This window comes from Marmota marmota, unplaced genomic scaffold (assembly GCF_001458135.2).
Source record: "Marmota marmota marmota unplaced genomic scaffold, marMar, whole genome shotgun sequence".
Taxonomy (NCBI): Eukaryota; Metazoa; Chordata; class Mammalia; order Rodentia; family Sciuridae; genus Marmota; species Marmota marmota.
Window position 1 is genome coordinate 67,613,193 of NW_025999900.1, and position 14,672 is coordinate 67,627,864.

Sequence of the window (14,672 nt, forward strand, 5' to 3'; positions counted from 1 at the left end):
TGAGGTCCAGAAACAAGGTCACATATCTGGGTGAGTGTTCGCTCATTGATGAAACTGTCTCAGTGTGCATCTGTGTCCTGTAGGCTTTGGAATTTAAGATTTGCAAAATGCGACCCTCTGCAAAGTCTCTTGTTTGTGGCGAGCACTGGAGCAGTGGGGCCAGTGGGCGCTTTGCCTCCCTCGTGAGTGGCCGAGCCCTCTTGGTGAAGGTCTTCTCAGTTGTGCACAGCGTCCTGCACGTGGACGTGTACCGCTACTCAGGGGCACAGGATGTCGTCAACATCAGAGATGTCCTCATCAGAGAGGGTCATGCGGAACTCGCGGAGGAGTCCTACGAGTCAAAGGTACAGTCCTCTTGCTGTAGAAGAGAGAAGGAGGGGCCCTTTCTTCCCTTCTGAGGTCCCCAGAGGGGGCTAGGGGTGGGAGGAGTTGCTCTTTTTCTGTGGTGGTGATTAAAATATCTTTTATGATTCCTTTGAGACTAAATTATGGTGGCTGGGTATTATTTTTCTTGGTTTCCTACTCAAGCTATTATTTTTGAAATTGAAAATTAGGTTGGAAAATGTTCTAGATTTTTAAAAATGAATTTCAAGAATTATTATCCATAATGGAAGTAGTTAACAAAATATTTATTTCAAATATTTCAAGCATTTTAAAATTTCTTCCAACTATTTCTTTCAAAAATCAGTCATGAAGAGGTCACTTTTGAGTCTGATGTTGAGATCTTGCGTTGAACTTCCATAATTCTACTGGGGATGAAGGATGCTGGGAATTTGGAAAGAACAAACAATCCAGCAAAATATTAACTAAAGATCCAGTTAAATTCTCTGTTTTTTCTCTTTCACTCATTTATTTATTGTTGATTGGTACTTTATAGATATACATACATAAAGGTGGAATTCACTGAAATTCATTATTTAATATGTGAAAAACAGAAACAGTGTTAATGTTCATTATGTAAAACTGAAATTTTTCATCAAGACAGTTGTTTTTAAAAAAGTATTCTGTGATGGCTGATTTTTGAAAAAGCTTTCTTATTTGTTTGAATTTTAAAATGAATTTGATGAACACTCCCTATATCTTAATGATAGTACAGATCTTATGTCCATGAAATATTTTGGTTAAGTTGGAATAGGGTGCTTTTAGTATGATTTTTTTCCTTTTAATAAAAGAAACTTTTTCTTTTGTTTTGTTCAGCAAAGCCATGAAGTTCTCAAGGGTCTCTTTTCCAAATCAGCAGAAAATGTGGTGGATGCGTCTGTTCCCTCTCCTGGGAAGGACGACGAGAAGCACCTGATCCGGATTTTGCTGGAGAGCTTTTCTTCCAACAGACTGGGTGCCCCCAACTGCAAGGTGATGTTCAGGAGCTGGTAAAAGATGATCTGGACACTGTGCCACTCCACACTGAAGGCTGAGGCTGCAGCGGCAGCCCCGGTAGCTTTCTACCTTGGTTTCCCCATGTAGTCTGGGCAGGTGCAGAGAGTGCTCCACCTGGCTTCTGTTGTGCTGACCTCCCCCTCTGAAGCAGTGCTGCTGGTTCCCACTGGGCTGAGGCATGTGGTGCTGGCTTCTGAGTGAGCTGCCAGGCTAGGTTTCCTGAAGCTCATGAGCCCATCTGCTTGGACTAGAGCTGGTGCTGCCCATTCCATTTGCAGAAGAGGGCTGGCTGGAAGGTCCCCTCCTTGTTCAGGTTCTCCACTTCTATTACCCTGGCCTTTGCCCTGCATGACCTCAGGCCTGCCTACTCAACCTCACTGGTCTGCTGCCATTAAAAGAAGAACTTTTGCCGATATATTTGGAGTGTTTCACACACCACACATGGGCTTAGTTGTGTTCCTTCAAGGCACAGTTTTCCTTACTGAATCATGAGGATGGTTGGATTGAGCTTCTTTTAAAGTATGGGCTGAGGTTGGGACTTTTTTTTTTTTTTTTTTTGCTACTGGTCACACTGTTTCGTGTGTGCAGGTGATGCTCCATGGACCTTTCAACCCTTATGAACTGAAGTGTCATAGTTTGACCAGAATATCCAAGTTCAGGTATGATTGAATTAATTTTCCCATAAATTTTTCTCGCTTCCTCTATTTATAGCCCTCATCAGGAACTAGTCTTCCTCATATCTAAACCGTTAGAATATTTTTACCTTGTCCTCTTTTCCTTCCTAGCTCCATCTCAGAGGTGTTCTATGAAAGCCATTCTCTGATCACACTTTTGAGTGTCTTTCATCAGACTTCATTTCTTCTGTTCTCGTTTTAATCGTTACTCAGCAGGTCTGTGAGTGCCACTCTGTGCCAGGAACAGAGTAAGAATTAGGGGACTGTGATGAACAGGATACATTTGTCATCTTTGCCAGGATTATTATGTTCAGTGGGGGTGGGGGGCTGGCAATGACAACATAGGGTGAATAGGTCTTGATAGGGGCCATAGAACATCATCAGAGTGGCTGGGGCCAGGCCATGCTTTGAAGGCCATGGAGTTCTTCCAGAGAAATCTGACACCAGAAGACTGCAGAGGAGCAGGTGTTTGGGGTAGGAAGGAGAAGGTTAGGGATAGTTCTAGTAATAAGTGCATAGGCCTAAATCTGAGGGGTTGTACTTGTGAATAGTTTAGTATGATGGAGAATTGGTGGCTGGGGGTGGGGGTGGCAGGGACTACAGACCTTGTGGCAGAGGAGTGCAAGCTTCATAAGCCATGTTTAGATTTCATCTCCAAACACAGATGGGAAGCCTTACAATGTGCATTCTAAAATGATCACGTTGTGTGAGTTCAAGCCTCTGCAAGTTCATCCAGTACCAGTAGCTGGGCATCCCTGGGGAGCTAATGGATAAAAGGATGCTCAGGCCCCATCCTGATTTGAGAGGAAGAGTGCATTGTCACAAGCTCTCCAGGAGATCTGTGTGTGCATTGAAGTTTTGAGTAGCCCCATGTGAAGAGCCCACTGCATTTCCAAGTAGAAGAGCCCTCAGGCAGGAGCAGACTTCTGATGCTGGTCACTGGTGTAACCAAGGCCAGGGCAGCTGAATAAACACCTTCTTTAGGAATGGGAGCAGCAGGATGGAGCTTGATTAGGGCCAGTGACGAAGGATGAGGAGGAATGCAGGATTCCCTGTGGAGTGGGGCTGGCTTCTGGAGAAGCGACAGGAGGAATGGGGTGGACCACATTGTGTCCCCTCTGCTAGAATACAGGTGACGGCCATGTGGGCTGGAGTGCAGGACAGACTCTGGGTGTAGGAGCACATTTGGACATGCATATGGTAATTAATGCCAAAGAGAGGTCTGGACCACGTGGGGGGTGGGAAGAAGGTAAGGCCTAGTGGGAGAAAGGGTCCAGACAAGCAGGCCAGGAGCCTGGGAAGCCCTGCATGACACACCCGTGGATTGTCACACTTGAGTGCTGGACCATCTGTTTGAGGTGCACTCCTGTAGGCTGGGTATGCTCCCTTGCTTGGTCCAGAGCCCATGTTCCTTCCAGGTGTGTCTGGATTGAGAAGGAGAGCATCAACTCTGTGATCATCAGTGACGCCCCTGCAGACCTGCACCAGAGGATGCTAGTTGCAGCCTCACTCTCAGTCAATGCAAGTGGTAAGCAAAGGGCTTCGGTTTATCTGTGGTCCTCCTCTCTTCTCCTTTCCTTGACTTTGGTTGCTAGGAACAATTGCTCCTTATGTGTTACAGTTTTAGACTGTTTTCTGGGTACATTGACTGATGCACATTTAAGAAATGGAGCACTATCACTCTTTGTACAGGGATGTGGGAACTAACCCATACTTTCATCATTCCCTCATTCCTCCATGCTTGGCTACAAAGGAAAATAAATCCAAGTTCTTAGCCCTGGAAAAAACTGATCATATAATGAGGAGGAGAGAGAAGAAAAGAACAACCGAATGAGTTGAACACCTACATGTCCTCATGAGGTGTCTTTGGGGACTGGAAATAGGCAGTGCTTCCCTAGGGGGCTCTGTGGGGACCTCTTTGTAGAAGAGAGGCGCTGTGAACAGTAGGACCAGCAAGGTAGGAACAGTACCCTGAGTAGCAGATGGTGGGCCTGACGCTGACTTTCATCCCAATGTGCAACAGGATCTACCATGCTGCTGAGAGAGACCTCTCTGATGCCTCCCATCCCTGGCCTCCCAGCACTCCTCAGCATGCTGTTCGCGCCTGTGATGGAGTTAAGGTAGGGTGTGGGCCTCTGTTGTGTCCCTATACGGGTTTCTGCAGAGTGGGAATCTGCAGGGGAAAGTGGGGGCTCTCCTTGCTCCTTTGAAAGAAAGCATCCACCAAAGAGGTGGGAGGTGGCCCCACTGTGCTCAGCCTTCTTTATTCTTCAGTGTGCTCAACCTGATTGTCACTGATGTGAACCCCACTTCTTATCTCCCCCCCACCCCTTTGAGATAAGGTGCAGGCGGTCTCCAGCTCACAGTCCTCCCACCTCAGCCTTCCTGACTAGCTGGGACTACTGTCTGTGCCACCTCCCCTGGCTTTGGCTTCTGGCTTTTGACTTCATAGTGGTGTGAGGGGTGCTCATTCACACTGCACATCTTGAACTTTGGTGTTTCCCTGAGCTAGTGACATGCAGCCTGATCCTCTGGCAATGCTAGGCAGCTCCAAAGAGCCCCGCTGTCCTGCTGTTGCTGAGCTGAGCTCTGTAGTTCAGGTTGCTCAGGCCTTTGACGTGGGATGCTTTCAGCTTGGGTGCTGACAGGGCATGAGAGTGGAGGAGCTCTGAAAGTGGGGGATACCTGTACATGTGCTGGACTTACTTCAGAGGGAAGCCCAGAGGGCTTGGGAAGTTGCACACCATATCACAGGCACTCGGGGGGCTAGAGTCCTCCCATAGCAGCATGTTGGCCACATCCTGCTGTCCAGGCTGTGGATTCTGGTGGCTAGCATCAGGGGAACCTCATTAGCCACTTTTCCATGAGTAAGTCAAGGCCAGGAGATGGACCGTCTGGCAAACTGTAGCTCCTTCTGTGCCAAGATCAAACCAGGATTTCTCTCTCAGACTTTAATGCAGAGAGCTTGAACACAAGGAGCTGCAGAGCCTTCACTGATGGTGAAGTACTAACAGGTGTGGGTGGGGCTAGGGGCTGGGGAAGAAGGAGATTGGGCACCAGGACCCATATTCTGGTGGGCCAGAGGAATCGGCCCTGACAGGCACTGAAGCAGGGGCCTCAGGGCACTCTGGGGACATGGGTGGGTATTTCCCCTTCTGTCCCTTCTATTCTGCTGACCACAGGGCTCAGTTGATAGACTGAGCTGGCTGAGTTGGGTGAAGGGAGCCACAAGGTCCCTGCCTTTTACTTGGTTCCCTCTGTGATGACACCTGCTCAGAATCTTAACATCGTAGCCTTAGAATAGTATTTTATTTTCAGTTGTAAAAATAATTGTGTATCTTCTTATTTTCTGCATTAAAATATATGCTATGTAGAAAAAAGCTGAATGGGAGAAAATTAACACCATCATTTTAAAATTTATTTATATGTTTAACTATTTACATATGATGTCAAATTCTATAAACACTGTATTTTGATTTTAGATTTTCATCATAACTTTTTCACACATATGGAAGCATTCTCCTATTTTATATCTTTGTAACATCCATTTTGGTAATTGCGTCATACACCACAGATTGGGTGTCTAGTGACCAGACAGACGTTACCCTGTTGGATTTGCCTGTGTGCTCTGACTTGTCCAAACAGGACTTGGTCCCTTCAGTTGGAGTATGGCTTGCCCTTATTTGCAGTAATGACTCTGAAATCAGGCATCTTCAGAGTTTTGTAGAGGAGACAGGTGAGGCCCTAGGCCAGAGTGTAATTGTTAGTAAGACAGTGCCATGCAGGCACCTGAGGGACGCACCCTGTGTGGGGGTGATGCCTGGAGATCCCTTTAGCTAGACCATGCTTCTGCTTTAGCTCTTTTCTTTTAAATGAAAGCTTTTTGTGGATTTAAATAGCAGTGTATTACTTTCTAGTCTCCAGAGCCAAGTGGTTTTATTGCAGACCTTAAGAAAGTGTAAACTATCATGAGGTATAGTCATTTTGTTAAATTTAAGTGAAATGAGCCAGAAGTGGAACAGGGTATGTGACTGCAGTTATATCCCGAGGAACCCATTGTAAGTGGAAAGTGCATCAAGTACCCCAAGCCTGCCTCACATCCTATCTCAGCCACAGGGTGCTAGCGGTGTCAGTAATTACCTTCATGTTGGTGGGGCTGACAGCTGTGGCTTTGTAGCACCATGCTGGTGTGAGGAGAGGTGAAAATCACAGTAGATTCCTACTGAATGCATACTTCTTGTGCATCAGTGAAAGCTGAGGAATCCCAAGTGGAACCTCCTACATCAGGGACCATCTGTAGTCTTGAACCCAAAGGCTCAGCTAATTGGCCATCAGGAAGGGAAGAGGTGCCCATTTGTTCAGTCCATAGCAACTATTTTTGAGAGACTTTTGAAAGGTGAGGGAGGCCTTAGATTTGAGAAGAGTGGTTTCCTTTTCTGTCACCCCAGCGTGTCTTCCAGGCAGCAGGATGGGATCTCTGGCCTTGCGGGACCTTTCATGAGTTGTATTGCAGCACTCCCTGGGGATGGCACTCCTGGAGCCCAGCTCCTAGAGAATGCTGTGTGCCACCTGCATCCCTTTCTTCCATCTGCAGGGGGGTCTTCTCCCCTGTTCAGATTGGCATCTGGCTGCTACTCTATAGACTGCTCCAGGACCATTTGTGGAAACAGCACAAGACTCATGTCTCTTGTTTATTCTGTTCTGCCTCCACATCCATCCTGAACTATCATAGCTGATTCCAACTCCAAGATTTGATATCTTGCCACCTTGAACTGCTCCCTGTACAAGAGTGGGAGGAGGATAAGATAAATGAAGAATTAAGCTCTTGGCTTTGTTGTGAAAATCAGGCAAGAAGTGGCAGGTAGCACTTGAAGAGTGGGAGAACTCAAACCTGATTTTACGCTGGTGGGCCCAGAGGAGATCAGACTCCAGATTGTGAGCTCCCCTCACCAGTTTTCTGAATGTTTATAGGTTATCTAGTGTCATAAATTTTTCTAGTCTAAATGATAACGGGGTTTCAAGTGAGAAGCATGTTTATAGCAGCAGAGTAAGGGGAAGAACTGGCTCCTTTTACAAGGCCTTGGGTACATCTCTAGCCTTGGGCCAGAGCCTCCACAGGAGCCTTCACACGTCAAAGGAAAGTAGTTAGATCAGTTCCCCTGACTAGAAACCGGAGGAGACTCTCCCTTTTCCAAGCACTTACTCTCAGGACAGTGTTCCTAGTTAGTTTGCATCCAGGCTTGGGTTGTTACCCAGTACACCTATTTCTATTTGAGGAGGAGGGGGCATACATTCCACCCCCTCCCTGCCCCATTGGCAAGCCAAGAAATCCAAGTAGAGGCCCTAGGCCTTTCTCACCCTGGCCTGCCTGGCTGCCCCCCTCCAAGCTCCCTGCCATGGGTCCTCTGGGGGAGCTGCCCTGGGAGCTGGCCCTGCCCACCCCATCCTACCACCTGGGCTTTACTCCTCTCTCAGCCCCCTTTTCCTACAGTGTGTTCCCTAAAGCAGGAGCTGCCTGTAGTGTCAGCTTCAGCTCAGTGGTGTCACTACTTTGTACTTAATGGTGGTGTCCTCCTGGGTGAGAAAGTGTTCTGGGAAGGGCACACCTGAATAAATGGTGTGACTGTATAGCTACGTGAGCGCCCTCTGTCTGCACTGTGGGGACGCTGTGCTAGGTGGGTGCAGGCTTAGAGCAATGCGTTCTGCAGCGCAAAGAGATTTTTCAAAATGGCAATAACAGAAAATTCTGACCTTAAAGCAGTTACACATTAAATGAGTAACTTGACTTCCACTGCTTGACCAGATGTTCCAACAACTATGGCTGGACACAAGTTATCCCAAGTGAGGGGGGTATAGCAACCATAACTTGCTCTATGAATGAGGCATTGAGACAAGTCCTAATGGACAGCTGCCTCTGCCCTGAGGGCAGGAGGCTGGGTAGGGAGGCTTTCAGTAGGGGTGGGAGGGGTCTGGCCCTGCCCCATGCCTTGATGGCGCCTCTGTCTCTGCCAAGGACTCCCCCAGGGAGTTCTCCATGGCTAGCTTGGATGTCCCAGCATGATGGCTGGTGCCAAGGGTCAGTGTTCCGAGAGCCAGGTGGAAGCTGCGTCACACAGCGAGTTGGCCATGGCCATCACCCGCTTAGCAGCAAGGTGCAGTGTCCTTGACCCCAGTGGTCCTGGATAGACCCCACCATTGCCATAAGGACAGAGTATGGGTGGGAGTGGGTGCTGTTGCTCCTTGGAAGGGACCAGCTGTGCATTGCCTTCCCGTTTGCTTGAAGTTTTTACAGTGCATTCATGTGCTGCTTTGTAGTTTAAAAAGCCTTGACCTGAACCCGTGTCTTAAAAAATCTTGGACAAAATTCAAGAATAATGCAAAGGTGCCTTGTTGCAAATGGAGGTGGGGGAGGGATGCCCTCAGGTGTGGCTGGGGACTATGGGAGCAGGTCAGTCCTGCTGGGTGAGAGACTGGTGGGGCCACCTCTGGCTTTGGAGGCCTTCCCAGCTGTGGAAAAGAGCTCCTTTACTCTCCAGGGCTGTTGTGGGGGTTGAGAGAGCTGTTCCCTGCTCCTGTGCATGTGCTAGCCCAAGTGTTGCGGCCTCAAGGGGAGAGAGAAGAGTCAGGAGGTGCTTTACCACTTCTCGCAGAGACTGCTGGCTGAAGCTTTGGCAGGTTAATCCACGCCTGTTTCTGAATAGTTAATGGGGCTTTTTCACATGGCTGTTTCAGATTGAACTGCATTTAACTTTGGAGGAAGGGTATGTCCTTATTTGAGCCCAGCAGGGAATCCTGTTAGTTTGCAGTGGGTGTTCCTCCTCTCTTGCTTTGTCTTCAACCTGAGTGTCTGAGAAGTCACTCTCCAAACACGCAGCAGTCAGCTCGTGCCTACCACTCCTCCTCCTTCACAGGAGCTGGCTGCTCGGACTCTGCGGCTGCCCTTGCTGAGCTCTGCATGGCACCTGCTTCTCTTGTTTCTGTCGTGATTTTGCGGTTTTAGCTTTAGTAGAAAGCAGGTATTATAGATGAATTAAACATGTTTCCATGATCTCAGTGGCTGTTTCTTCAGTTCACAGCGCACAGGGTCCTTAAGAGAGAATTGGACCCACTGTGTGTCGTTCAGCTTTCCACCACTGTGACAAAACACTTGAGGCCAATCAGCTTATAAAGGGGAAGTATGCATTCCGACTCAGTCTCAGAGGTCTCCGTCCTGGCTGCTGGGCCCAGTGAGAGCATGTGGTGGAGCACAGCTGCTCACCTCATGGGACCAGGGTGCTGAGAGAGAGAAAGAGAGAAAGGGCCTAGGGTTCTACCATGCCTATCAAGGGCATGTCCCCAGTGACCTAGTTGCTCCCACAAGTCCCTGCGTCCTAAGGTTCCCCCCTCCCAGCAGTGCCACAGGCACTTTAGCATGTGGCCTTTGGGGACACCTGGGTTCAAACCATAACACTCTGCTTAGGTTGCCTTATCCACTTAGGACTTAGAGCTGATGGGCAGTGGACCACATCCTTGTGCAGATCCGTCCAAGGCACATCCTCAAACGGTCCTTGCTGAAGCAGCCGGCTTGTTTCGTGGCCAGAGAGCAAGGGCGAGGAGCCGTGCTGTGCCACTAGAAGTGATGAGATAGCTTCTCATGTCCTTCACTTGTCTTCTAGAAGGGTCTTAAAGGAATTGAACTCACAGCAGTGTGAATTATCTTAATAGTGTAGTCCTGGGAGTTTAGTAAATAAAAAAGAAACATTTTGTGACTGTTTTGTAAAGTAGATACTCAGCAACTAATTTGTAAGTCTGAATTCCATGTCTCTGTTCTTTGAGTCTATTTAAAAGCAGGATTTTTTTTTTTTCACTTTTACTCAATAGAAAAAGGGGAGAGGGAACTAGGTATGGTGGCACATGCCTATAGTCCTACTACTTGGGAGGCTGAGGTAGGAGAATTACAATTTGAGGCTAGCCTGGGCAATTTATTAAGACTATCTCAAAATTTAAAAAAGCTGGGATATAGTTCAGAGTAGAGCACCCCTGGGTTCAACCTCCAATACAAAAAGACCACCCCCAAACAAACAAACAAAAAAACCACAAAACACACAGTAAAACAAAACTCAGGCTGGGTGCAGTGGTATGCAGCTGTTGTCCCTGCTACTGTGAAGGCTGAAGCAGGAGGATCACTTTAAGTCCAGGAGTTCAAGGCCAACCTGGGAAACAGGCTCCAGCTTAGAAAATTAAATTTGATTGGTCTGTGAACTTGCAGTTACAAGTCGAGTCAGTGCTAGGGACCTATTGCACAACAGCACCATGGCAGTGGTTAATAATACTGTGTTGTTTATTTGAGGTTTGCTGTGAGCCGATCCTGTGAGTTTTCACCACACACAGGAAAGGTGAAAAGGTGTGTGTGGCGGGGGTGTTTACAGACTTGATTGTGGTTCACTTCACAAAGCACACGTACATCAAGGGATCTTGTGCACCCCAATTAAATACATGAAATTTTTGTCAATTATACCATGTGAAGCTGGAAAAAGACTAATCCATTCTGATAATGGTAAAAGTCTTGAATGAAGCGTTAAGAAAATTAGCAAAGCATTTTTAAAGGCTTCAGTGCTAACATGTATACGTGCGTGTGTGTGTCGTGTAATTACTTGTTAGGCCTTTTGTGGGTGGAGGCACTGGCATTTAAACTAGTGCCTGGGCTGGTGCTGGAGAAGCAGCTGGAGGCCATGTTCCTGGGTGGAGAGAGGCCTGCAGGGAGGATAGAGAGGAGGCAGCCGGAGGTGCCATGGAAGGACGGAGCAGAGACTGGACTGTACTGTGGCTTGTGTGCCCAGTGGTGTGGCTGGACACTACAGAAGCCCTTAAACAAGGAAGTCACATTGCTGGATTTGTTTGAAAAGCTTCCACTGTTTGCTACATGGAAAAAGATTGGCAAGGGCAGGGTAGAGTTGGGGAGCTTGGTCTGAAAGTTCTGGCATGTGGCTAGGTACAGAGTGGCTGTGGACCAGGAGTGGGGAGCTGGGTGGATTTGGGGGGAAGATGAGAGATGGGAGTGGTGGATTTGGGATGCGCTGTGGGTGGGTGGGGTTGGGGAGTTTGGGACAGAGCTGAGGTGCAGAGCCCTCTGCCTCTGTCGTGTGTTCGTTGTGTAGGGTGGGAAGGCAGGACAGACTCTCAGGCTTTTACAGCGCTGGCCTTGCGTCATGGTCACAGATGTGAATGATCCTTTCTCTGGAATCTCCTTGGTAAGAATATAACCCACTGAAAGAGTTCGGAATGACACATGAATGAGCTATTTGCTATCCTGTCGATGGTAGTGAGAATTAGAAGGTTAATGTGATTAACATAAATATTTATTTTATCTTATGACAATGTTTAGTCTGTATTTCTAATGTGACAATTGGAATAAGTGCACAAATGAGACGAGTTGCTAAACAAATGCTGGCAGAATTTGGCTTGATTTTCTCCGTCGATTCTCTAATACAAAAAAGTCAATCGACTCCTCCTCAATGTTTCTTGCAGAGTTGATGGGGAGGGGAAGTGCTACACAGGCGTGCTCTGTGGCCTGGGCTGGAACCCCACCACAGAGGCCCCTGTGCTGCCGGAGCACGACATCGAGCTGGCCTTTGATGTGCAGTTCAACGTGGAGGACGTCGTGGAGGTGAGCAGGGCGTGTTCTGTACAGCGTCAGTGTTTCTGTGGTGTGTGCCGTGGTGCTATGCCCACAGACACATATTCCTGGTCTCTGAGGTGCCTGTTGCTCCTGGGCCCTCCGCACTGCTGGAGGGTGCAGAAGGAGCACTCCTCGACTGGCCTGCTGGTGTCTGCTGAGGGACGTCACTTCCTGATCACTGGTACTCTCATTTGGAATCTGCTGGCACGGGAAGCTTTTCTGGGCAGTCAGATGAAACGCCAGGGCAGTAGGAGCCATGGGTCTTTCTCCCGTCACCTTTTCACTGGTTCGCAGAGTGAAATGAGGAAGCAGAGATCCCCGCCACTCCCCTGCCTGTCCTGGCTGACCCTGCTGGGCCCAGGGATGGTACATGGGGACCACACTCAACAGCGGTCCAGCGCTGCACCAGCACCACTGGGGTCGGGCAGGTGCAGGCTCAGGCTAGACTTCTCAGGACTTTTATGAAACTCGTGAACAAACCAGTTTGTCTTTTGAATCTAACAGTGAAAAATGTGTGCTTGTATTCTGTATATTTTTGTTTTTATCCTTCATTATTCTAGTGATTCTTTGTTATTGTTGTTGTTTTGCATTTTTTAAAGTGGGAAAAACCCACTCTTCACCACAGATAGTCTGAAGGGCGCTGCTCCAGAGCACTCAGACTCTTCTCCCTCCAGAAGCTCCATGAAGTAGGCAAGGCTGACACTGCAGCAGGGGAGAGGGAACAAGGAGTTGCTGGACAGCAGGCCGAGGACAGGGCCTGGTTGCCCCAGGCGTTTTGACTTGTTAGTTTAGCTGTTAAGTATTAACTACCATTTCACATGAAAAGGCTTAAGGGATTGAAAATATTCCTTATATCACCAACCTAATTGTAAATATAAAATTCTGTAAGCAAAAGTAGGAGAAATCTGTATAATCTGTACGAATTTGGGTTTGGCATGAATTTGTAGATGTAACACCAAAAGTACAATCTGTGAAAGATAACTTGATAAGTTGGACTTTACAAAAATTAAAATTGGGGGCTGGAGATGTGGCTCAAGCGGTAGTGCGCTCGCCTAGCATGCGTGTGGCCCGGGTTCAATCCTCAGCACCACATACAAACAAAGATGTTGTGTCCGCGGAGAACTAAAAAATAAACATTAAAAAAAATTAAAAATGCATACCTGTAATCCCAGTGACTCGGGAGGCTGAGGCAGGAGGATTGCAAGTTTGAGGCCAGCCTGGGCAACTTGGCAAGACCTTGTCTCAAAAATAGAAAGGGTTTGGGTTGTAGTTCAGTAATAGAGCTCCTTTAGGTTCAATCCCTAGTATTTAAAAAAAAATTTGTTGGGGCTGGGGTTGTAGCTCTGTGGTAGCGTGCTTGCCTAGCATGTGTGAGGCACTGGGTTTGATTCTCATATAAACAAATAAATGAATAAAGGTCCATCAATAACTAATAAAAATTTTTTAAAAAGATGAAAAAAAATCCTATTAAGAGGATGGAAAGAAAAGCTGCATATTGGAATAAAATATATGTGGATTATAGATCTGATATAGAACTATATTCACAATACACAGGGAACTCTTAAAGCTCAATAGCAAAAAATAAGCCACTAGATGAACATACGGGTGACAATGAAGAATGAACACAAATGTGCTCAGCACAGGAAAGCGCAAACTGAGGTTCACAAGGCACCACCACACCCAGGAGCATGGCCGTGGTGGGGCCAGTGTGGAGCTGCTTGAGGATCCTCAGTTCACTGGGTGGCTGCAGAATGCATCGGCCATATGACTCAGAAATCCCACTACACAGGTGTTTGTCTAAGAGATTTAAAGGCTTAGCACCCTCAGGGAGCCCCTGTGTGAGTATCAGCTATAACTTATTCATGATTATAAAACTGGAAGAATGGAGATGTCCTTTAGCCAGGGAATGAGTGGGCCACCTGGTGCAGCCATACAGTGGACACTATTCAGCGGGGAATAGGAGGGGGTGATACATGCAATAGAATGGGTGCATCATAAGTGCATTTTCTGCATGAAAGAAGCCAGGACCCTGGGCTGTGTGTGTGTGCTGCTATTCATATGACACTCCGGACAGAAAGCAGATGGGTGGTTGCTAGAGGCGAGGAAGTGGATGATGGCAGAGAGCACCCGCAGGCTTGGGAGAGATGAGCTAGCTCTTCTTTGTGGGCGGAGGTGCCAGACACAACTGCATTTGCCAAGGCCCACAGACTTTCTGTGCCCAAAGAGTGGGTGCTGATGCACACCACCCACACAGACACCCCAGTAGGGTGTCAGGGCCCCCCAAATCTGTGTTCTGGTGTGGTACATGTTTACCCAAAGGTGTGAGGAGGAAAAGAGCTTAAACTGGTTTTGGCTGGCACAGTAAGACTACAGAGAAGAGCTGCATGTGAACATGGACCTGTAGTTGGCAACAGTTCTGACCCTGTTTCACATGCTCCTGGTGTTGAACAGTGAGGGAGTGGATGCGGGAGCCAGGTTCTCCTTTGGTGGGAGAAGAGTTACAAATAAGCATGAAAGAAAGGCCAGAGTGCCCCTGTGGTGTTGGAATGGAGTTGATTGCAGCGTGAACTCACGGTTAGCTAGTGCCTAGGGATAGATAGAAGAAGAAGCAGTTCCAATCTGTGGACACAGGTTTCTGTCCACACAGACTATGTCCAGCTCTGGGAAGGGCGGGAAGCAGTGACACCCAGGAGCAACACACATGCCCAGCACCCATGTCTTTTTTTTATTTTATTTTATTTTTATTTTTATTTTTTTAATTTTTTATTGTTGGTTGTTCAAAACATTACAAATTTCTTGACATATCATATTCCACACTTTGATTCAAGTGGGTTATGAACTCCCACCTTCACCCCATACACAGATTGCAGAATCACATCAGTTACACATCCATTGATTTACATATTGCCATACTAGTGTCTGTTGTGCTCCGCTGCCTTTCCCATCCTCCACCCTCCCCCCTC

At 47.6% G+C, this 14,672-nt stretch overlaps 1 protein-coding gene across 5 annotated transcripts in view; it reads left to right on the forward strand.

The window, feature by feature from the left end:
* Positions 1 to 14,672, forward strand: part of Tdrd9 (tudor domain containing 9) — a 78,139-nt gene that overhangs the window by 54,930 nt on the left and 8,537 nt on the right. For 4 of the 5 annotated variants that reach the window (XM_048799434.1, XM_048799436.1, XM_048799435.1 and 1 more), the window contains 6 exons: positions 84 to 344; positions 1,198 to 1,353; positions 1,966 to 2,036; positions 3,470 to 3,579; positions 4,075 to 4,171; positions 11,559 to 11,697. In XM_048799434.1, coding sequence (XP_048655391.1) covers positions 84 to 344; positions 1,198 to 1,353; positions 1,966 to 2,036; positions 3,470 to 3,579; positions 4,075 to 4,171; positions 11,559 to 11,697 — 834 coding nt within the window. Of the gene's footprint in view, positions 1 to 83; positions 345 to 1,197; positions 1,354 to 1,965; positions 2,037 to 2,162; positions 3,580 to 4,074; positions 4,172 to 11,558; positions 11,698 to 14,672 lie in introns of those variants that run through there. The other variant, XR_007346040.1, reaches the window with a different exon arrangement.